At 39.2% G+C, this 24505-nt stretch overlaps 2 protein-coding genes and 1 non-coding gene across 9 annotated transcripts in view; 1 reads left to right on the top strand and 2 right to left on the bottom strand.

The window, feature by feature from the left end:
• ELMOD1 (ELMO domain containing 1) overlaps positions 1 to 8158 on the bottom strand; it is a 95312-nt gene extending 87154 nt beyond the window's left edge. The window contains exons 1-2 of one of the 2 annotated variants that reach the window (XM_041770953.1): positions 7895 to 8158; positions 7589 to 7701 (exon numbers count right to left, since the gene is read on the bottom strand). The gene's annotated coding sequence lies outside the window, so the exon portion shown is untranslated. Of the gene's footprint in view, positions 1 to 7588; positions 7846 to 7894 lie in introns of those variants that run through there. The other variant, XM_041770955.1, reaches the window with a different exon arrangement.
• Positions 1 to 24505, top strand: part of ALKBH8 (alkB homolog 8, tRNA methyltransferase) — a 91987-nt gene that overhangs the window by 1677 nt on the left and 65805 nt on the right. For 5 of the 6 annotated variants that reach the window (XR_005990242.1, XR_005990243.1, XM_041770952.1 and 2 more), the window contains exons 2-7: positions 13658 to 13793; positions 17530 to 17767; positions 19878 to 20009; positions 20684 to 20779; positions 22336 to 22440; positions 23783 to 23853. Coding sequence is in view for 4 of the 6 variants with exons in the window: in XM_041770952.1 (XP_041626886.1) it covers positions 13665 to 13793; positions 17530 to 17767; positions 19878 to 20009; positions 20684 to 20779; positions 22336 to 22440; positions 23783 to 23853 (771 nt within the window). In the remaining 2 variants the exon portion in view is untranslated. Of the gene's footprint in view, positions 1 to 8155; positions 8269 to 13657; positions 13794 to 17529; positions 17768 to 19877; positions 20010 to 20683; positions 20780 to 22335; positions 22441 to 23782; positions 23854 to 24505 lie in introns of those variants that run through there. The other variant, XM_041770950.1, reaches the window with a different exon arrangement.
• Positions 4980 to 5110, bottom strand: LOC121501078. Its single transcript, XR_005990517.1, has one exon. It is a non-coding gene; the product is annotated as a small nucleolar RNA SNORA61 (small nucleolar RNA).

Raw genomic sequence — 24505 nt, forward strand, 5'->3', positions numbered from 1 at the left:
TTTATCATTCTATCTTGTTGAAATGCTTTGGTGTCTGTTACTTCTAGTTGATTTTTCTTGATAGAAACTGGGCTGCCTTCTGAGAGACCCTTTGCTACCCTGGCTTGGTTAGCATTTGCTCAATATGCCTAACCCTTTCTGTTGGGACTCTGAATGGGAGAAGCCTGGGGTCACTTCAGGGACATGGCACCTCCTGAAGGCTTCGGTATCAGCCAGAAGCCTTTAGTGATTCTGGAGCTCTGGAGGGTAGGCCCTGATTTCCAAGTATGGGTATTTGCCCAGGATTCTAATTTATTTTTATTGTTTCCTGTAAGTTCCTGCTGCCATTGCTGCCATCTCCTGGTTGGAGGGGCCCACTACAGTGTAAAGGTTTGGGCTTTGTGCTTCTTGCTTTCTTTAGGTCCTAGATGCCCATTTATTTAACACTTTATCCCTAACGCCTTTTGTTTCCTGAATTCCCAGCTAAGGCTTGTCTGCCTGCCCGCTTCACCCCACCACAGTATCCTTGGATTAGATCAGAACCAGTTAATATGAGGCCACTGTCACAATAACATTTATGGTCATTGGACTGAAAGAGCATTTGAAACTGTGGAGGCATTTGTCCTAGAAGGGATGACCTAAGAAATGTCAGAGACTCTTAAATCACAAACAATTATTTAGGTGGGCATGGAAAACATTTTTAAACTTGAGATATGGTCTACCTGTATTACCACCTCAATAATTTAAGTTCACTAAGTTTCTTGTTTCAAATGATTTTTCAAAGCTATCTGTTTCCATTATGGTGTGTTAAATTTCATGAAGAGCTCCATAATCAGTGCTAATTAATTATTAATTCCTCATCCTGACAATGTCCACAGGCTTCCTAGAGATGTTGAAAGTAAATTCTAGGTCTAGTTGACGTCCTCTTAACCACATGCTCTCTGAAGCCATGATATGATCATAAATAGGTGAGAAAGTTATGGTGACCAATCTTATTTCTGACACTGAAAGCTGGAAGAACAGAAGACAATTAATAATGCTTGCCTTTTTATAAAGTTGACAAGAGAGCATCTAAACTTGCAATTGGGATTCTGGACACACTCTATTGAAGATTAAGTTACACTTTATTACACTTGTTTAAAAGATGCAACCATGTAAGTGAAATACTTTTCATGTCTGTCACCTCTTTGTCTCATATTATTTGGACAGACTTCAGAATATCAATGGACTTCTTCCTAGAGTGATGTCCATGAGCATAATGTATATGCTTGGAGAAGGAGGGACCCTGGGACAGATGCTGCTCTGTCGCTAACCGTGTGATTTTCATCTTCATTGCTTCATCGCATGGAGCCTTGCTTTCCACATTTGTAAAATTGACAGTATAAAACTCCTAGGGTTGTTTTTGTTGTTAGGGTTGACTAATAACATAACTTAATATTATTGCTAGTATTTGCCAAAAGATAGCAGATATGTTTTAACACAGAAAACTGAGCTCTTTTGTTCATGTGAGGATACAGACATGAAAGTTGATCACTCTCTTAAAAATGTCTCCTATTTAACCAGCTTACATTTTGTCTTTAAGTCTCAGTTGCTACATCTGTAAAATAGGATATGCAGTTGACAGTAATTAGAATTTTTAAAGATTTTATTTATTCATTTGAGAGAGAAAGACAGAGAGTGCACAAGCAGGGTGAGAGGCAGAAAGACAGGGAGAAGCAGACTCCTTGCTGAGCTGGGAGTCTGACGTGGGGCTCGATGCAAGAACCTAGAGAGCATGACTTGAGCTGAAGGCAGATGCTTAACCACTGGAACCTCTGAAGTGCCCCCAGAATTGTTTGGAGACATACATTTCACAGGTTCTGTAATAATTTAATAATTGGAGTGCTGTACCATTTGGTTTCTTGGTCCCAGATACCTTATATAATGAAAACATTTTACCTAAAATAAATCCCCAAAATATTAGAAACCTGGTCATTTGTCATTCTGGGGTAGATTTTTAAAGAGCTCTATGTTGATGAATATACAAAATTTTTCGATGGTTAAACATTTGTAAAAGCAGCAGGATAGCTTGTTACACATGCAGAATGCTAGGCCCTGGCTGCAGAGATTTTGAAATGCACACTATAATGCCCTGGGTTGAGAGAAGCTATTAAAACTTACATTTGCTTTAGTTGACTCATGTCTACTGAGGTCTGGAATTCCTCGTTTTTAACAGGTACTGCAGTGATGCTGATGGTGGCTAGTCTACAGGCCACTCTGAGAAATATGCCCCAGTGCTGTGGCTTCTAATGTGCAGGCTGCAAGGCTGCGAGTGTCTGGAAGATGTTCAAAATTCTGTTTACAGTTTCATGCAAAGCAAGTTAAACTTTACTCACAGTTAGTGTACTGGAGGCTTCATCAGGCCTGCATGTTGGGTTGTCACATGTTTTAGACTTAGATACTCTAAAAGAAGAGCGGAGTGGGAGTTCTCAGGCAGAGGAGCTGCCATGGGTACCTTCCCTCCTTTGATTGAAGCAAGGCATGATTTTGGTGCCTGGTAAGTGCTTACATAATTCAAAAACTGTTTTGTTTTTTTTTAAAAGGACAAGTTGTCCCTATAATGAAGGTGAATAAAGATAAATCAGCCCAACTAACAGAAAATGGCAGAATTGCTGCTTCTGGCATGAAGGCAGTCTTTGTTAGCCATGAAGGTAAAGCTAAGACCATCTAACCAGATCTAACAAGAAATCCCCCAAATTAGAAATGATCATGAAGATGATACTGAAATACGGCTTTACATCCAGTGCAGTTAATGATGAAGCCTGCTGTCTTGAGGCAATTATCTCTTTATTTTGGTGCGTTTTTGAGAGATTAATGATAGTATGAAGCCATCAAAGTTAACATTTTAAAATGAATTGTTTATAAGTTTTTAGGATATGTTTTAAATTCTTGTAAAGGGAAACCTTTATAAGAAGTTGCTTCATTTGACCATAACACTTGTAAACCACAAATCCCAGTCCTCTGGCCACCTCAAAGATTTCCCTGTATCCTCAGTTATCTGCTCTTTCTTCTCTGCTACCTGAGAAATATGTTGCAAATAAGTATTCTGTGAAGCAGCAGGTCTTCAGCCTCAAGAATAAGTAAACCATTTTGTGGGAAGGAGGGCCTTAAAACATTAATGTTTTTGGGTGGCTCAGTGGTTGAGCGTCTGCCTTTGGCCCAGGGTGTGATCCCGGAGTACCAGGATCAAGTCCTGCATCGGGCTCCTTGCATGGAGCTTGCTTCTCCTCCCTCCGCCTGTGTCTCTGCCTCTGTGTCTCTCATGAATAAATAAATAAAATCTTAAAAAACAAAACAAAACAAAATTAATGTTTTACTGGTAAAATCTTATGTTTTACAGCTGACCAAAAAAACCACCAATCCAAGCAATGGTTTATATTTTATATAACAAATTGAAGACTGGTCCCCTTTCTTTTTGCCTCTAATTACTGTATGGGAATTCTTTCACCATATGATTAACAAAACTGCAAACTTTTCATTGAATTTTTATCACCAAAGCATGAATAATGCATTCCATCCTGAAATGTCACCATGAACATCAAATGGTTTTACATAATGCATTCTTGGGAGAGTTTAAAGACAGCAATCCGGGAAGCATCAGAGACAAAAGTTTGGAAAGGAAACTTTTAATTTGATACAAACTTGTCATTTACCTAGGAGGGAGAAAATAAATAGCAGAAGAGTAAGTGGAAAAATTGAGAAAGAAAAGTTGTGTTTTTTTTTAAACAACAAATGGGAGAAAAAAAAAGTGCAAAAAGTAGTATACTTGCCACTGGGGACAAGTGGGGAAAAAGCCAGAAGGTAGCCAAAAACCAACAGTCTGGGTTGGAAGGAAGGGAAATTAGAAACTTCCTAAATAGAGGAATTAATTCTGAAACTGCAGTGAAATGAAATCACAATTTGGAACCACAGTAAATACATAATCAGGGATTACTGGGAACATCTTCAATATTTTTTGATTGAGGAATTTTGAAGTAAATACAAAATACTATTAAAATTCTACCTTTCAATGCTTTATTCATTTATAATATTGCTCATCCTTCCAGCATCCCTCTCTTGGTGTTTTTTGTTTTAAAGATTTTATTTATTTATTCATGTGACAGAGAGAGAGAGAGAGAGAGAGAGGCAGAGGGAGAAGCAGGCTCCCTGTGGGGAGCCCGATGTAGGACTTGATCCCAGGATGCTGGGATCATGCCCTGAGCCAAAGGCAGATACTCAACCATTGAGCCACCCAGGTGCCTCTCTTTCTCAGGTTTTGAGATAAATCCAGCTGGATCAAGTGCTTAACCCACTTATGGAATATGCTGTTACTTGTCTACTCAACAGCTGTTTTCCTGTGTTTCTGGCTAATAGAACCCTAATTTTACTTTTCTCCAGGTAGAATGTATTCTATCCAGGTTTCTTGATCCCAGGGAGGATAGGCCTCATCTCAGACCTATGGAATTAAGCATGACTAGCCTAAAGCTGCCATGGCAATCCCACTCCCATTAGCTAGTGATTGACTGGACTAGTAAGCATGTGTAATAGTTTTTTATTGCTGCTCTAACAAATTAGAACAGATAACTGTCTCACAGTTTTGTAGGCCCTAAGTTTGGATTGGCCCACTTGTTTTTTTTGCTCTGGTTTTATAAGGACAGAATTAAAGTGTCAGTTGGCTGGGACCTGATCAGGATACTGTGGGAAGGATCTGCTTCCAAAATTATACAGAGTGTGGGCAGAATGCAGTTCCTTGTGGTTGTAGGACTGAGGTCCCCACTTACTTGCTGGCTATCAGCTGGGGGCTACATCGAGCTTACAGATGCTTCTCTCTAGACCCTGCACACAGACTCTTATCTCTCTGACAAAGTAACAGTGTGTTGAATCCTTAACACTTGGAATCTTTTTTATTTCTTCTGCTCTATTTCTCTTGCTCTGGCCAGAGTAGATACTGGTTTTGTTTTGTTTTGTTTTTTAAGTTCAGATCTCGTTTGAAACAGCCCAAAAGCTATATGCCAGACTGTAAGCACTGGGAGGCTGGCTTCATTGTTCCTTTTCTCCTTTTACAACCACCAAGACTAGCGAATAGATCCGATGGGAAAGGGAACCAGAGAGTTGGATGTTCTATTCTTAAGGAATTGTGTGGTTCTATGCAGCCCCTAGATACTCTGTTTTGAGGTTTGCAAACTTAATTATTCCTGCATATTCACTGGTTCCAAGGATGAGTGTGGATATCGTTGGGGTCCATTATTCTGCCTACCATAGTATGTACCCCCATGTATGATGAAAGAAACAAGGAGGAGTCCACTGTGAACTTCATTTCCTTGATGAAAAGACAGATTCTGCTCCTTTTTCCCAGCTAGAGACACTAGTATGGGGACAAGATATCTGGAGCAGCAGCAGCCACCTTGTAATAGGAGACATCAAGAATGAGAATGAAAAGTCTACATGCAAAGGGTGGTGGAGCAGGAGAGTAGGAAACACCTGGGTTCTTGATGACATTTTTGAACAGTAGAACAAATACTAGTGATTGCTTTTGTCTGGATGAATTGTCAGTTGAGGAAGAATAACGTTTTTTTAAAAAGCAGTCTGTCTATTTTACTGTCACTGGCAACTAAAAGCAATTCTGAATGATATGTTACTCCTAGCCTTAATTTCTGGAACTTTACTGTGGGACAGATCTCTGTGTTCCATGCTTAAAATGTAGTATTGACTAATCTGATGAAATTCATTTATACAGTAATTCATAATAAATGTCTTCAGTAGTGGCACCAATCTTAGCTTTACCTTGAGACTGTGCTCAGGATTACAGAGCCCAGGAAGTGGGTTCAGGGGTCAGAAAACTATAGCCCACGAACCAAATCCTGCTGGCATAAGCCAGGGGAGCTAAGGAAGGTTTTTAGATTCTCAGAGGGTTGTTTAAAAACAAACAAAAAAATGGAGCAAAAAAAGAATATGTGACCAGAGACCATGTGTGGCTACAAAGATGAAAAATTATCTGGTCCTTTGTAGAAAAATCTTGCCAACCTCTGTACCTGTCACACAGAGGACTGCACCTACTAAGAAGCTGAGGTGACTTTTACTAAGGCAAGAGTCATTAGTTCAGCATTTAAAACCTTCGAGAAATTACTATAGATCACCATGTAAAGCTGGTGAAGATGAATTCTATCTTCAGATTAAGTTTCTTTTCAGCTCAACATTTATCAGATTTCTATTATTACAAGATTATGGAAGACACTGGAGTTACATAATGAATAAAACAGGGCCTTAACATAGCTGAAAATCACTTCAGGGAGTCATCTTCTCTGGGAGAAACGATCCATGCAATATCCCAAGCAAAAGATAAGGGCCTGTATGAAATCAATTTCATGTAAAATTTTATGTGTCTCTAACTTTTTCTAAGGATATGGAGGCAAGGATGGACTGTGGGCGGTTGGAAATATGTGCTTGTAACTCAAAATCAGGACAGAAAAAGAATGAAGAACCATTTAATAGATACTTTACAGTAATTATTATATAAATCCCAAAAGGTGAATGGTATTTTGCGGTTTCTGTGTCAGGTCATACCCCAATGCCCATATTATTTTTCCTAAACCAAACTGCCTCCTAAAGCAAAATAAGGGCTGAAGATAAAAGATTAAGGAATGATTCACAAATCTCTCAAACTCTGGGGCAGCAGATGGGGAAATACTACAGAATAAGAGAAGACTGTCAACTGCAAAGCCTGAAGAATTGCTTCTGTTTGATTGTAGAAAGAGAAAGGCAAGCTAGTGAAAACCTCTGAAAACAAGTGATCACAATGTGTGGAAAGAACTCACAGAACCAAGGTAGTTTCAGAGGCTAAGAAGTTCAAAAGCTTTAAAATCTTCAGTACCTTCAAGCAGGGTGGATGGGGAGATGAAATCACTGAATTTGGCCAACGGGATATTTTACACTGTTGTCCAGTTTTGTAGCCCCAAGACACATGCATCTATTTAAATTTAAATTAATTAATTAAAACCACATAAAAATTTTAAAAGTTCAAAATTCAGTTCCTTACTTGTACTAGCCACATTTGAAATGCTTGAAAGCCACATGGTGAGCAGCCACCTTACTGGACAACAAACATGTCCACCATCGCAGCAGGTCCTAGAGGAGCATGCTTCTGCAGACATCCGGTGATGCACAAGCAAGGACACAATGGGGAAATGGAGCAGGTTTCCCCTATCCTGTCTTCTGTGGCTGGTGAGTGTGCTTGATCTGACCGTCTCCAGCGGGCAACTGTTCACTGTTGCAATCCGGCCCCAGCCTCACTCCCTCTCCCTGGACTTCTGTTCTTTCCTCCCCCTAACCTAGGAGGCTCCGTGGAAGTCATGCCTCCACTGCACAGCACTCCGGTTGGAGCTGTTCTTCCAGGGGCAGGGTCCGCCGGGGGGACCCACCGCTGCTCTGCGGGCGTGATTTTCTCCCCTTCTCTTCCCTGCACTCACATAGCTCACCGGGGCACGGGGACAGTACAGTCACGTCCCACACAGGACATCAGGGCGAGGGCATGGCTAATCACCATCCGCTCCCGCGTCTTCTGGCCCCTGCTGGGTCCTACTCACTGTGTTACCTTGTACTTGGGCCTCGCGCCAGTTTGCTCTTCTCCTTCCTTCTCTGTCTCCTCCCGCCTTCCACCAGCCGCTCTGCTCAAGAACTCCATTTCCTCCAGGCGCCCCCACAGACCTGCAGACCAGAACGGTTTCTCTCAGTACGAGCATCCTCCGCGACTTGGCGCAACCCATCTTTCTCGCCCTACGACCCTCTGCATCTTCTGCGACCTGGGGCAGCCCATCTTTCCCGCCCTACGACCCTCCGCGGCCTCCGCAGATCGTCCTGTTGCCGTGTGGTTGCCCCCTTCATTGCCACGTTCATGCACCTTCCCTCTCCTCTCCGTCGCCCGCGCGACGTCTCCTTCAGACCCCAGGCCCCTCTCTTGTTCCTCCAAGAAGATTCAGGAGGCGGGCATCACTGCGCGACCGAGGGGCACAACCGCCTTGATAGCGTCCCTGTGCGGAGCTACCAGAAGTCAGACGCACTCCCGGTCCTCACTCTTGCCGTAAATACGACGACCACATCTTCGCCGTAAGGCAGAGCTGTTCACGCGCGGAAGCCTCGAGGCCGCGCCAGAGACGAGGACCGCCGGGCGGCGAAGGGGGTTGTGGGAGTGCCTTTCGTCGCCCCGCAGACTCATGGGAAATGTAGTGCTGTCTCCTCCAACATGGCGGCGCCCAGGCTTTCGGGGACACAATGGTGAGGCTGGCGAAGGGGAGGGGGTACCGGCGTGGCGAGAGGCCCGCCTGAGCCAGGGCAGAGATATATGGCGCTTCATCCTGGCGGGCGGGATGGCTGCAACCCCGCCTTCTCCTGTCGGCCTCACCCGCCTGTGCCCGAGGACAGAACGAGGGCAGGGATGGCGGGAGCGGGCCCCTGGGATGGTCCGTGGGCACGGCCCTGTTGGTGTTCGGTGCGGATGCTCACGCGGCGTCTATGCCGCTCCTCTGTCTCCTTTGGGGTGGGGGACGGGCGATTGCAGCCCGGGCGGGGTTCGTCCGGCGCTGTCGGGGCTGCCCTGACCTGTGCCGGCCCCGCGGCGGTCGCACAGCTGCTGTGGCGGTGCTTGTGTTGAGTACTCCCTGACGCTCTCTGGTCCTCGCAGTGTCAGGGTGCGGTTTCAGCCAAGTTTATTTAACAGACGTTTACCGAGTTCCTGCTGTGCGCCAGGCTCTCAGGTCTGGGACCTAAAGCAGACGACAGTTTTCTGGGCTAGCCCGACACCCAAACAGGTGATTATAATACAACCTGAAAATGGCAGAGAGAGAGGTACACACCAAGTAATAGAACGTTGAAGGGGGCCACCAAACTCAGAATCCTGACGTGGTTTAGGAGATAAGAAGGCAAGGTAGGTTAAGTGTGGTCAGTAAACGTTTGTGGGATGGCTGCTTGTTGCTAGGCCCTGTTCTAGTTGCTGAATGCCCCAGGGTGAATAATACAGACAAAAATCTCTGTTTCATAGTTTATTTTCTGGTTAAGTTAGAGGAGAAAGAGAGAAAATAAATTAATGAGGCATAAGAAAATACAGAATAGGTGTTCTTAAAGGAATTAAAACAGGGTTGGACGACCAGTGATGGAGTAAGTTTTTTCTAATTATTTAAAATTTTATTTCCTTTTGCAGTAGGCAGTGCAATTTGAATAGCTACTAAATTCAAAAGTTATGACAGAAGAAATCTCCCTCTCATTCCTGTACTAGTCTACCCATTTCCCTTTCCTGGAGCCAACCCATATCACTAATTTCTTTTTTGTTCTAGAGATTTATATGTATACTCTTTATACCTGTGCTGTAATTTATAAACAGGCCTCATCTGAGAGGAATTTAAGTTCTTTCTAACTTTAGCTGTTAATTAAGCAAAATTTACCTGCAAGCACAGGAACATTTTTCTATACTGCTTTCCTGCATTATGGATATTCTTTTGTTCAGGGAGGGCAGGATCACACATTACTATTACCACGTAGGGCAATCTCCAATAGGATATGTTGGGGTTAAACTTAGTAGCAGAGTCTGTGTGATCTCTAACCTCGTGTTATCCTACAGAGAGTGCTTAGACTGTCTTTTATTAGACTGGACTCAGTATATGGCTAATATTTTATCTAGTAAATAATGACGTCACTCCTGTCACATCCTGTAACACTTCTACAGACGTGCCATGGAGATTCCAAACCTTTGTGCAGTTGTAGAAATTTCTTGGCCAGGGATGTGTCCTTGTTAGAAAGGGGTATCTCCAGACCTCAGCAGCTGGTATCAGGCTATTCCTTTTGTTGAGGTGACTCAGACCTCCTGGGGCAGCACATTGCTAAGTCCCTGGAATGGGGAACAAATGGGCTTTCAGAGCTATCTGGATTTGTCTTTGAAAGGGAAGAAGGAAGAGAGGACAGAATGTGATCATGAGGCTCCATCTGCTGGTACTGGGCTCTTAGTGTCATACTTTTAAAAGGATGTATTCAGCATCCTGTCTTTCTTATTTCTTCCACTTTGCAGTCTTTATTCATGTGACATATTAAGAAAAGAATTTTTGGTGCATTCATCTCTTGTTTGCAAGATGCCATTCCAAAGATGATGATCTTGGAATACAATGACAATAAGATAGTTCCTTTGAGAGCCCTCAGCTTTACTTTGTCTTCTTAATTCATTCTAATCTGGCTTTTCTGGAAGTTCTCAACAATTGATTAGTAGACATATTTAATACTTTTGGCAAATTTATGAGATAGTATCAGAGTTTAACACAGCCAGCCAGACATTAAAGTGTAGAAAACATTTTATTTATTTATTTGACAGTAGGGGAAAGAGCTGAGCTCCATTCCAATTTGTGAGAAATGATTTGGGTGTTTTAAAGGTAGAATGGGGTGGGGGGCAGAGTAGGGGCTTTGTAGTCAGAGAAGTGAAAAATCACAAAGGGTTGGTCATTGCAAATGCAGTTAGGCCACCTGTGTTTGCTAGCCAGCAGTTATAATAGGATTCTATCCTATGAGAAACAGGCCCTATCCTTCCTGATGATTACGTTTCAAAGGAGTGGCTTTCAGGTCCATGAGAGAGATACTTTTTTTCTTTTTTTAAAGATTTATTCATTTTAGAGAGAGACAGCATGTGAGTGGAGGCAGGGGAGGGAGGAGAGAGAGAATCTCAAGCAGATTCCCCACTGAGTGTGGAGCCTGCCACGGACCTCGATCCCTGGACCCCAAGATCATGACCTGAGCCAAAATCAAAAGTCAGATGCCCAACTGACTGAGCCACACATGGGTTCTGTGAGAGATACTTCTGAGTTGCAAGAGCTACCTATTCACAATTGTAGTCCCCTTTTAGTAAATGCTCTAAGAAAGGGAGATCAGGGTCCTATTGGCAGGTGTTGCTAGAACAAATAGTAAAACTTCCTGGCAGTTCAGTTTTCTCAGGCAGACATTGTAATGGGGAAGCTGGGAACATCCTAGGAACAAGGCTTTATGCTGCTAGAAGCCATGGTAGAGTTTGGTCATGTTTTTTAGTGCACGGTTTAGGTTTAGTTATGTGCCAAGAACAGGCATTATTAGCTCAATTTTACAGATGAGGAAACCCAAGCACAGAAATAACTCACACAGGATTGTATAGCTAGTAAGTGGTAGAGCTGAGATTTGAGTGTAGAACCTGGACCCCTAGACACTGTATTATACTGTCTCCTAACACCCATGGGGGCTCTGGGGATTAAACATTTATGGTTTAATCCTTGTCCTTAAAGAGTTCAGAGTCCAATGGAAGGGGCAAAATATTAGAACAAATATAATTAGTGCAATGTCAAAAATACCTGTTCAGCTATTGTCTTCCTGTCTAATGACACCAAAAGCTTTCTAACCTGAGTTCTCCTTTTGGCTACTTCATATTGTTACCTGCCAGGCAGACATTGAAACTGTACCCCACCAGTGCCTCAAACCTGCTGTATCCTAGGTCCTACTCATGACCTCCCTTACTCGTTACTGTCTACCTCTTCCTGACCTCTTCTGACTTTCCAGTTTTGGAATGACATTGTTGGTCTCTCGGTCACTCAAGCTCTGTCCTGTTAGTAAGGGACCTCTGTTTCCCCTTTCCCTCATGTCTCAGTCATCCACAAGTCCTACTGAAGGTACTAGAACTTTTCTCTTGTCTTTCCCCCGTCTCTATCCTTTCTTCTCACAGTCTCCACACAGGCTGGATTAGCCCATAGTTTCTCCTTGCCAGGCCACATGAGTGTAGCTCCTCCTGCCTCTCGCTCCCCTGGAAAGCTGTCTGGCGGCCTGCTGTGCTGGCTCCAGCTCCTCACACGCACCCTGTGTATCAGTTGAGCTAGCCATTGGCTATTCTTCCAGTCGACTCAGCATCTTCTCTCTGGACGTAAAAATTAGTAATTGGAGTTTTGGCTGTTTATGAGCTGTTTTGGATTATGATTTTATTTAACTTCCTAAATTTATTTTGTTTGCTAACTTTTGAGGATTTTCAAGTGGGTGAAGAGTGGGATCGGTGGATCAGCCAACAGTTTCTGCTCTAAAAAATTTTTGCCTACCTCTCGCTGTCTTTGCCAGACACATCCATTTCTGTTTTTAGCTCCTGCTCTTTATTGCCTCACTGGATGCCTCCCTTCCAGATGACTCTGTGTTCCTCTTGCCCTTCAGTGATCAACTCAAGTCGACTTCTGTTTTGAAGTTCTCCCAGATTTTTCCAGTTAATAGGAATCTTTTTTTTTCTCTAATTCACGGCACATGGACAGACTCTACAGTTAACAATTATATCAAGATATGCTATTCTTTCATTGTTTAGTGTTTGTTTTCTTCAACTAGCTTATAAACTTGTTGAAAGCATAAACTGTGTATTAAAGTTGTAGGCTGCAGAGCGCGGGGATCAAAAATGGGCACACATGTATTTGCCCATTATCATTCATTTGTCCCTTCAACAAATTTTTATTGAGCTCCTACTATGTCTAGATTCCTCTACAATATGTTTTGGTGTTAGCCTGCTTTTGTTGAATTTGATAGGAGTTCTATGTGTCTCCTGAATTTAAGTGATTGTTTCCTTTTCCCTTTCTTGGACTGTATATCCTGATGGGGAGATTAAACTACCAAACGCAAATCATCACCAATTATGTTGAATTCTGTGGCTACTGTAAATAGGCATGATGTAGAGTGTGAAGGCCTTTTTGGGAAAGTGTTCAGTAACTACTTGCTGACTGGCATGTTTTAGAAGGAAAACACAGCTCTATGGGGATCTTAAATCTGTATTTAAAAAATTATAGATACAAATATATATATATTTATATATACATATAAATAATATGTCTAGCTTAAAAAACAAAACACCTAGATCACCATATAGCTTAAGAAATATCGGGATCCCTGGGTGGCGCAGCGGTTTGGCGCCTGCCTTTGGCCCAGGGCGCGATCCTGGAGACCCGGGATCGAATCCCACATCAGGCTCCCGGTGCATGGAGCCTGCTTCTCCCTCCGCCTGTGTCTCTGCCTCTCTCTCTCTCTCTGTGACTATCATAAATAAATAAAAATTTAAAAAAAAAAATTAAAAAAAAAAAAAAAAAAGAAATATCTTTGGTGCTCTTGTATGTCCCTTTTATATCACATTCTTCTCCTCCCCCAGAAATAACTTCAGTCCTGAATTCCATGTTTATTATTTACCTTTCTTGGCATTTTGCTGTATGTGTATTTTTAAACAATATATGACTTTCTCTTGGGTTTTGAGCTTTATGTAAATGGAATCTTTCTCTTTTTTTCTTTTCTAACCTTGTGTTTGTGAAACTTGTCTGTGGTACATTTTACCCAGGACTTCACAAGTAAGGGGATATATCACCTATGGATAATATAGTACATTTAATGGAGCTAAAGCATCAGAGCTTATAGTAGAACCCCCAGAGATGCTGTTATTTGTTCTTCAATATTCCTTTGTGGTTCAGGCATCTGTTTGTTTTCACTTCTTTTCGTTGGTGAAAAGTAAAGTGAGCATTTTAAAAAATGATCACATAGAAATACTTACAAACTATAGAATATGTGAATAGCATTGTTATAATTCCCTTTAGGATTCTTAAAGTTGACATTTTGTATCTCCTCCCTCCCTTGCCCCTCCCCCCCACGCCAGTATTGCCATGGACAGCAACAGTCAAAGTAATTACAAACTCAGTAAAACCGAGAAGAAGTTCTTAAGGAAACAGATTAAAGCCAGGCACACTTTGCTGAGACATGAAGGCATTGAGACAGTATCCTACGCCACTCAGGTAACCTAAAACTGTTACTGGTTCAATGTAATCTTGTTGTCATGTTAATGTGCTATAAGTCCTGTTTGTTAATAATTGCTCAGAGTTCAGTCATGTGTTACATTTTTATTCAGTGTACATGTGACAGGACCTGCTGACTTTCAATTTTGAGAGGCATAATTTGAATTTCCATTGACCCTGTTGGTTGAACTAGAGGAAGTTGTGGGTATATGTTAATAACAGAAACACTGTATAACTATGCAGAGTTTACAAAGCATACTTCTGGGGATCTCTGGGTGGCGCAGCGGTTTGGCGCCTGCCTTTGGCCCAGGGCGCGATCCTGGAGACCCGGGATCGAATCCCACGTCAGGCTCCCGGTGCATGGAGCCTGCTTCTCCCTCTGCCTGTATCTCTGCCTCTCTCTCTCTCTCTCTGTGTGACTATCATAAATAAATAAATAAAAAATTTAAAAAAAACAAAAAACAAAAAACAAAGCATACTTCTGTTCATTAATATATTTAATTCCTTAGGGAATTCTTATATGATGGGTTAGAGGACTAAGACAGGTGGTATGTGCTTTAGAAAACTGAAGTTCAATCTTTTGTATCCTAATGCAATATTTTCCCCTCTATTCCTAACTTCATTTTTGTTATAAGTGATTTCAATTACATGCAACAAAACATTTTTAATTTATTAGACCTTATTTATAAAGCCTTTTCATTTTCTGATGCAATCATTCAATTATGTATATATATAATATTACAATATATTATATATCAATTATATTTATGAGGGACTGTGAGATGTCTGGGACTGTGAGTTCAGAACAACTTAGTTTAACTCTTAGCTTCTCCACTTATTTGGACATGAACAGTCCCTTTGATCTCAGCTTTCTTTGTTTATAAAGACATTTAGATTCTAGAGCAAGTGTGTGACAGTACTTACTAGTCATTAAAATTCCATGTGAATATAAAGTATTTTTTCTGGTCCTGAAGGGTAAGAAGGAAAATCAGCCATCATCTAACCAATGGCTGAACACATGTCCTAGAGAAGGTGAAGGTAGGATTAAAACTTGGGTTTCAGACCAATGGTCTTCCCTTATATCATGTTACACTGTTTTCCGTGCTGCATCATAGTTTTAGAAATGAATACTCTGTTAGGGGAGATTTATTTACTTATTTATTTAAAGATTTGTTTATTTTAGAAAGAGAGTGGAGAGTGGGGGAGGGGGAGAGGGAGAGAGAGAATCTCAAGCAGACTCCTTACTGAGCTCAGAGCCCAACATGGGGCTTGATCTTGCAACCCCAAGGTCATGACCTGAGCTGAAAGCAAGAGTCAGATGCTCAATCGACAGAGCCACCCAGGCGTCCCTACTGAGGGAGATTTAAATTTAGCAGGTAATAGGCCCATGCCTAGATTAAACACAGTACTAATGATTTCAGAGAATTAAACGAAATTTCTATAAAGAGGATAGAACACATAATAGATAGAAGTAACATGCCTGCACAGACTCTACTATTTCTGCCAAAAGCCACTGAGGCTGTAAGGCATTCAGAAGATTAAACTGACATAGTCTCTCTGCTCCTTCCTTCTAGAGTTGTGAAGACAAGTGTAAGGAAAGAAGTGGGTTAAATTTCTTTTCTGCCTTTGAAGCTGTTTCTAGTAGATCTGTTTTTGTTTTAGATTTCTAGAAGCTATAATCTCATCTTCATGGCTTCTAAATTGTTTTCTCATTTGGGCATGATGGTTTTTTTCTCCACAATATTTTTAAAAGAAATGAATAAAATTATAGAAGGACCTCCAATTACATATTATCTATCCAGGGGAGAACAAATGGTCTTTTCATGATGTGTTATAAGTATATGTGCCTTTGACTAAATTTATAGCCATTGTAAGATTTTTATAGAGCAGTGTCTTCAGATTGTCAGGACTAGAGAACTTAAAAAACCCTCTGAATTCTCTACTTCATATTATTGAGAAAATTGCTTACCTAAAGAATTATAAATAAGACAGTTATTGCTTTTAATTATATCGTGTGACTCACATGCAACAGGTAATAAATTCCTCACTTTCTTCCCCCACTGCACTTGTTTTTGTGTGGTTTGCCTTTAGAATTGCCCATAGATCATTTAGACAGCATCTTTGAGGAGGGGCACTAGTATTCCTCAAGTCATACCTCACCATGCTCCTCAATTTCTAGATGGGACAGTCACCCTTGACATTTATAACACCTTTGCAATTCCTTAGATTTGGGAATATAGAAATGTTTTTGTAACTGTGGCTGCATATAATCAAACTATTTTAGTACTTTAATTTATAAACCCTATTCAGCGAGGTTCAAGGCAAGCCATCTTAGACTGAATTTTATACCATGTTTTATATCATTAGTATATTTGTTCATCATGTGTATGTGTGTATTTGCATTCATAGAAAGTATTGGCTCTTTCATGACAGCACAGAGCTTTACTTTTCTTATCCAGTTTTATAATAATTCTATTACATTCTTTTAAAACAAGGTTCTAGATATTCCCATTTGGTATATATGAAACAAATACATTATGTTCTGATCTCCAGCTTTGTATAAATCAGGGTTGGCAAAGTACTGTCCCCAGGTCAAATCTGGCTTGTAAACTAAGAATGAATTTTATATTTTCAAAGAGTTGTTGAAAATGAAAACAAAGAGTATGTGATAGAGACTTGCCTGTGAAGCCTAGTTTGTCAATACCTGATATAAACAGTAAAACTGATAATGATTTACTTTTCTTATGCTACAAAGTTTTTAGGAGTCATAGATTGTAAATTAAAAATGTTAACACTGTGTAGAATGTTCTACAAGAGGTGCTGGGCCATATGCAGCAGAAAAAAATAGGAAACTTTTCCCCCCAAGCAAATCCCTTGAATAAAGTTTAGTGCAGGATTGCAAATGGTAGGAAGTAAGCAGGAAAGTAGGTGAAAGCATATAGTATGGTCTGGCAAAAAGTATTAGGTAACTCCTATTTCTTGTTTCCTTCCTATTTCTCTTTCATTGTGTTGAACTTATAAGCAGTAATAAATGTGACCTTTTAATTTGTATGTACGGCCATTAGGAAAGGAATATTTTACTGCAAAGGCTAATTTAAAAATCAATATTTAGGGGATCTCTGAGTGGCGCAGCAGTTTGGCGCCTGCCTTTGGCTCAGGGCGCGATCCTGGAGACCCGGGATCGAATCCCACGTCGGGCTCCCGGTGCATGGAGCCTGCTTTTCCCTCAGCCTGTGTCTCTGCCTCTCTCTCTCTCTGTGTGACTATCATGAATAAATAAAAATTAAAAAAATAAATAAAAAAAATCAATATTTATAACATAGGTGTACTTTTTAATCCACAATATTTAATATATGGTTTATATAGTATGTATGAAATTAGAAAACCAAATAACTACCATAAGGAAACCTTTTTACCCATCTTAATTACACCTTTGTAGAAATATTATTTATTTATTTATTTATAAGATTTTATTTATTTATTCATGAGAGACACAGAAAGAGAGAGAGAGGCAGAGACACAGGCAGAGGGAGAAGCAGGCTTCATGCAGGGAGCCTGACATGGGACTGGATCCTGGGTCTCCAGGAGCATGCCCTGAGCTGAAGGTGGCGCTAAACCGCTGAGCCACCCAGGCTGCCTGGAAATGTTATTTAAAAATAATCTTATTTTATCTTATTTGAAAATAAATGGATTGATATTAATTGCTCATTTTTTCCCTTTTTTTCTTTTTTTAAAGAGCCTGGTTGTCGCCAATGGTGGGTTGGGTAACGGTGTGAGTAGGAACCATCTGCTCCCAGTGTTAGAGAAGTATGGGCTGGTGGATGCTCTCCTAATGCCACCTCATAAGCCTTACTCATTTGTGAGATACAGAACTGCAGAAGAAGCCAAGAAAGCCTATGTCACCCTCAACGGAAAAGAAATAGTGGATGATTTAGGACAAAAGATCATTCTGTACTTGAATTTTGTGGAGAAAGGTATCAGTATACAGGCATCCTATAAAAAGTAGTTGTTTCTTTTGTGTGTTTTCTTTTCATACCTAAGTTAGGAGATGTGGCTATTATGAAACAATAACAGAACTTCGTTAGGCAGCTCCTTTTTGTCTGACAAACACTCTGTATGCACTTGGTATGTGCCAGGCAAGGGGCCATGTTACATTAAACATAGCCTGCCTAGAAGGGGCTGAACCTACCACCCTAATGGTATATTTATTATCCGTGGTGCTTATTTTGGAACCCTTCTACCTAATTGCATTTTTCAAATTCAATGCTGGGGATTCAGATTACCAATTTTATAGAGTCTACTCAGAAGCTTGCAATTAATCACTTAAGAATTCATTGTGATCCGAATGATTGTGTGCCAAGTGTGCCATTGATGGCGGAACACCTGTAGGCACCAGAGAGCCCTAAAGCTTCACAGTGGCAGTGTCCAAGGAACTTCCTGCAATGGTGGCAGTGTTCCTACATTCATAGCTGCACTGTCCAACATGACCGTGTGATTGAGGAATGGATTTTTTAATTGAATTTCATTTAAGGTAATTAAATAACAGCTTTATAGACTGATCTACAGAACTGCTGCAGAGATTATTGTATCTTTTCACCACTGTCCCATGGAAATAAGATGTATTGAGATGAACTTTGATGTAGACATCTGGTCTCTCATTGTATTCATTTACCTATTTAGGTAATTTAATGTTTTGTTCAGATACCCTCAAGATGGGTAGGTGAATATCATCTGACCGAATTTCTGTTTTTGTAAAATGGGATGCAGAAGAAACTTCTAAAGACTATTTATTTATTTATTTATTTATTTTTTCTAAAGACTTTTTAAAGATATATTTTAGGAGTTATAATTCTCAGTATCTATCTGTATTTAATTTAAAATCTGACTTAATCTTTACAGATTAAAAAAACTGTAGTATCTGTGTATTGTGTTTATGGTCAGCTTTTGAAAACTGAATGGTTTGGAAGTAAGTTCTAATCAGGAAATGCTTTATTTATGGATTGTTCTTTATTTGAAATCCCACATTAGATCTAGGTGTACTTCCAGGACTATTGTTATCATGTTTATAACCTTAAAAATAATTCTTAGTAGAAATGAATAGAGAACAGAACTGTGTCATAAATTTTTTGATACTTGTTTTGACTACTACCAGAGAGCCACTGAATAACAAAAAAAAGGGTATTTTTAATTCTTTTTTTTCTCAGGTTTTTTTAGAAAACTAAGTATGAATTGTACTATAAATTGCCTGCCTTTAAGGAATTTTCTCCAAAGTTTTTCTTACATAATTTGGATAAGTAATATGATGCCTGATATATAATAAACACTTGATAAATATTTGCTAGGTAATTCACTATTTGTATTTCTGAAATAATAGTAAAATCTAGTAGACATTTATATTATTATTTTTGTGAATTTTTATATTAAATGATTCAAGTATGAAAACTCTTCAGCAGAAAAGCTTTAGAAGTTACATCTGTAACGTGAACGATGAGATCCCTAATGGTAAATGTGAATTACACTATTCCCTTTAGTCGTAAATTCTTTCCTCTTTTTCTTTCACAGCTGAACCTGCCTTAATTCTTTGAAGGGCACAGGGACTTAAATTATTTTAATATATACCAAATAATTTTTCATACAATGACATTTTATTTCTTTAGGATAAGTTTTTTGTTGTTTTACCTTTTTCTGTTACTGAACCTTAGCTAGTGTCAAGAACCTAAGGTCAAAAATGAGCATTTAAAGTTTTGTTTTCAGTATTTAGAGAGAGTCTGTCTTTTTAGTGGAGAGGCAAACTGTAGATATTAAGAGAAACCTTGTTTCTTAGTGAGATTTAAAAGTAGCTTGATCAAATAATATTTAAGGAAATACGGTTTTGCCGTTGGTAATTAAAGTGGATAAAATGTATCATAATTTTTATCTTGGACTTTGTTTTTGTATTTTCCTATGTCATGTGCCTTTAGCATTCTTATTTTTGATTATGAGTGTTGGGGATTTTATGAACTGATAAATGGCCTCTGGGCAGAATTATGTATATTTAGGAACATTAAATTTTGTATGTGACTATTTTGTTTTGGTTTCCCACAGCACAGTGGAAAGAGTTGGGGCTTCAGGCCTTACCTCCAGGCCTCATGGTAGTAGAAGAAATTATTTCATCTGAGGATGAGAAAATGCTTTTGGAAAGTATTAACTGGACAGAGGATATAGACAATCAAAATGGTAAGTAAAATTTTTAAAATATGATATTTAATGTCTCTGCAGAATGCCATGTTACTGCTTCTTTTTTTCCTCCTCCTTTGCTTTATTAAAATTTCTAATATTTCCTCAAAATTAGTGAAAGTAGGCTAGATCTAATATTAGGCAAGTCATACCAATAATTCTTAGGAGCATTAATAAAATTGACACTTATATAGCTATCAATTTTAAGCTCCAAACTGATTAATATTTATTAGCTGACATTTGTAGAGCTAACACTGATAAGCCCTTTCACATACATTATCTTCTTTGATCTTCTCCCCCTAAGTCACATTTCCTGTGCATGATCAGCCACTCTGCCACAACAGTGGCAACGCAGGAAGAGCCTCCTGGAGATGTTTGCAAATTAGATTTCCTCTGACTCGTTCCACATCATAAATGGTCTTGTGAGTGGCAGCGCCCATGTTTGACTCTTTCAGATTGATGGGGTGAAATTCTATAAGGGTTTGTTACCATTTTAGACTGAAAAGAACAGCAGAGATGAGGTAGAATGGTTAATTTTATTAAAGACAATAATTTAGCAGTTAACAAAAATTACCTTTACTCAAGGAATCCCAGCTCACAATTTTGACTTTGAAATTGACAAAGGAAAGCAAATATTTTTCTCTTAAATAGTTTACTTTCTTCTCTTCATATAGTTCAAAAATCCTTGAAACACAGGAGGGTAAAGCATTTTGGTTATGAATTCCACTATGAGAACAACAATGTAGATAAAGACATGCCATTACCTGGGGGTAAGTAATTGTTACTAAACGACAAATACTAGCTCAGAAAAGAAAGATTTAATATATTGGAAGTACGTCATGCTATGTTTCATTGGTCATTTTTAGGCAGAATGTTGAAATAGCTGATTATATTTAAAACCTTTAAATTACATACAGTGGTGGAGTTTTGTTGTAAGAACTGGATACATAGAGCTAAGGGTAGAGTCCCTTTTGAACATCATCCTTCCTCCATACTTCTCAGCAGTAGTACTGTTAGCAGGTATGTACACATCATTCCCGTGCTGTAACAAATGACGTTGCATTGTAGGGCAGATACCTGTAAAAGTATATAGTTGTTAACATGTGTTATGCTGTATGCTATGTTGTATGTTCACATATTCCATGTATACCTCCAGCCTGTTCTTCCTCCTTTATTAAATGTCTTGGAGATCTTACCCAGTTTTTCATTGTATTCAGTGTTCAGCAATGGCTTATTCAGTTAATTCCCAGTTGCTCAACATTTAGGTTATTTCTAGCTTTTAGCTTTTATATAAGGAGTGCTGCTGTGCATGTCTTTATATATACCTCTTATGTAGTAAGCAGAAAGTAGAATTGTTATGTTGAAGTTTTGTTCATTTAAAAATGTTAATAGATGCTGAAAAATTACCCCCAACCCAGCTGTATTGACATACTCCTATGGAGCGTGTATGTACCTCCTTCCCCTGACCCACACCAACATAAGATATTATAAAATGTTTAACTATATCGTTTCCTGATTACTAGTGAGTTTGGCCATTTTTATTTACCTTTCTGGAATTCCTTTTCATATCCTTTGTCAGTTTTTCCTAAGGGGTTGACTGATTAGTAAGATTTTACCGTATAATCTGGATATTAAACCTTCGGTAGGATTTTGTTGGAGTTATATTTATCTTTATGACTATTAATCTTATTTAAGGCTTACTGTCATTCATGAAATAATGTTTCTGACTCTAGTGAAAATAAATTAGTTCTACTTTGAAAACCGTGTTTTGTTTTTGTTTTTGCTTTTTGCTTTTGCTTTTTTGTTTTTTAAATATTTTAATTTTTAAAAAATTTTTAATTTTGAAAGTAATCTCTATACCTAATGTGTGGCTCAGTGTCACAACCTGGAGATCAAGAGTCATATGCTTCTCCGACTGAGCCAGCCAGGAGCCCCTGAAAACTGTGTTTTTTAAGAGGAAATGATTTAGAATAAGTAAGTTAAATTTAAATTCAATTTAAATAAGAATAATTTAAATAAGAAAGGGTGGTCAGGCTAACTTCCAGTATATAATAGTAAATTTTATAATTTTATTGCTGTTTTACAAAATGCTGAAATTGTGAGCAAAATTGTTCTTTTGGATATTTTGTTTGATTAAAATCAATAAAATAAAAGATTCTTAAGGTTTTGTTTTTATTTTGTTTTGTCTTATGGGTTTATTTTTCTGTTTAGATCTTGACTGCTAAGTTAAAAGCTGTGGTTTTTCTCCTAGTGGCTTTTTTTATTCTTGAGTAAAACATGCAAAGCAAATATCTTAATGTTCTATCTTTATGAATACTGACATCAGGTTTTCCTGGCATTTGTGATAGCCTTCTGGAGAAATGGTTGAAAGAAGGTTTCATTAAACACAAACCCGACCAGTTGACTGTAAACCAGTATGAACCTGGACATGGTGAGTATTTTCTTCTTTTAACATTCCAGTCATATAGTTCATAACTAAGTAGATTCTGTAACTCAAAGATATTCTTTTTTTAGCTTACACTGACTCTCCACAGGGATTTGCTTCTGTTTGTTACCGGTGTTGACTTTAGTCCCTTACAAATCTACATGTTAGCCCCTCATGTCTCAAAGTTTAGATTAGCAGACTGGCACAGTTGCTGTTTGTGATTTTTTTTTTGTCTGCTTCTCAACATTTCATGTAGAGAGGGAGGAGATTGTTTTAAAGACATAGGAGACATGGGTAAGAAGAACCATTCGTATCATTTACAGATACCTGCAGGAGGCTGCTTGGTTGCATGGTCTTGCTCTTTCTTCTCCTCTGAGAATGTGAAGACAGTTCTAGGATGATACGTTAGTAAAAAATCTTGAGACTCTTGAGGTTTTTGCACTTACAGCAGCATCTACATCGATAGTTATAGTAATGAGATTATCTTAAGGATATTATTAATTGGGTGGCTCAGATGGCTCAGCGGTTTAGTGCTGCCTTCGGCCCAGGGCGTGATCCTGGAGACCCAGGATCGAGTCCCACGTTGGGTTCCCTGCATGGGGCCTGCTTTTCCCTCTGCCTGTGTTTCTGCCTCTCTCTCTCTCTCTCTGTGTGTGTCTCTCATGAATAAATAAATAAAATCTTAGAAATTATTAATTTTATTAATCATTTCCTAATGAAACAATCTTAGGATTTATTAATCTTAAGGCAGACTTCATGGAGTTTTGGGTTTTTTTCCTGCTTTTATCACACTGTACTGTAATTGCTTATTTACCTGTCAGTCTTTCTATCGGTCTGTCTGCTCCTTGAGGACAGGGATATGTCTTACTTGCTTTATGTACTCTTACCATGTAGCAGAGTTCCTTTTTCTTAGGGGTTACTCAGTACACTTACATGAGAAGTTAATGGAGGAAGCCACATCTTAATGATTGGTATGCTTGGTTTTCACACCTGGCCATTGCTGTTGTTGTGCATCTACTTGGGGATCCCTGTTGAAGGGAAAACACGACTTTGGTCGTGTCATGCTCTTGGGCTGGGCGTAGGTAAATGGCCTAGGTAAACAGTGACTCTCACGTCCTGATTTCAGAATTGAGTGCTAGCAGCGCTTCAATATGAAGACATTTCTAGTTCAGAATTAGTTTGATTTTATGTAGTCACATTCCTCTTAAATGTTTACTTCTAACTAAAGTTATAGTACTTTCCTGATTACCAATGTTCTCACCCTAATAGTGTGAGGCCGTATTTAGAGTCATCTGAAATCTACTGAAAGGAAAAATGAAATGACATGTTATTTTATTTTCTGTCCCAGGAATTCCTGCTCATATTGATACACATTCTGCTTTTGAGGATGAGATTGTTTCTCTCAGTTTGGGGTCAGAGGTAAATGTTCAAGCATTTTCATTAGCCATCAACAACTATTTTACCTTATATAATACTGTTTTCATAGGATTTCCTGCATTTCTTAATTAAAATAAGATTTAAAAATGAGAAGTAAAGGTGCTATAATACTTCCATTTCTTATAGAATATAAAATTGTCACAGCCTCTTCTTTCAAGTGTATGAAGCTTATCTGTCAGCTGATCAGATGGTAGGAGAACCCCTGCTTTTTACACATTTTCTTACTTATTTCACTTGGACTTGGTGAATACAAGCCAGACTACTCTCCTTACTCGTGCAGTGTTGCCATCTAGTGGCGAGAGGTGGTAGCCGCAGGCCACGAAAAAAGGAACACGAAACTAAAATGTGTGTGCTCAGAATTTTGATACTTTTTCACATATTTTACCTGATTCAATCCCTTCAAAAACTCTGAGCAGTACAGGGTAATAGCCTCATTTTTACAGATGAAGAGTGCAAGGCTCATGTTTATTCATTGACTTATTTGTATGGCTGCACTTCACTTGAACTGTTAAAGAACATAAAAAGCGTGATTGAAACGGATGAGTGCAAACCACAGATAAAGTTTTAGTTAAAGATCAGAATTTTAAGTCTAGAAGAACCTTTAAAATATAAGGTCATCTAATCTAACTAAAGT

Source organism: Vulpes lagopus, chromosome 10 (assembly GCF_018345385.1).
Source record: "Vulpes lagopus strain Blue_001 chromosome 10, ASM1834538v1, whole genome shotgun sequence".
In the NCBI taxonomy this organism is placed as follows: Eukaryota; Metazoa; Chordata; class Mammalia; order Carnivora; family Canidae; genus Vulpes; species Vulpes lagopus.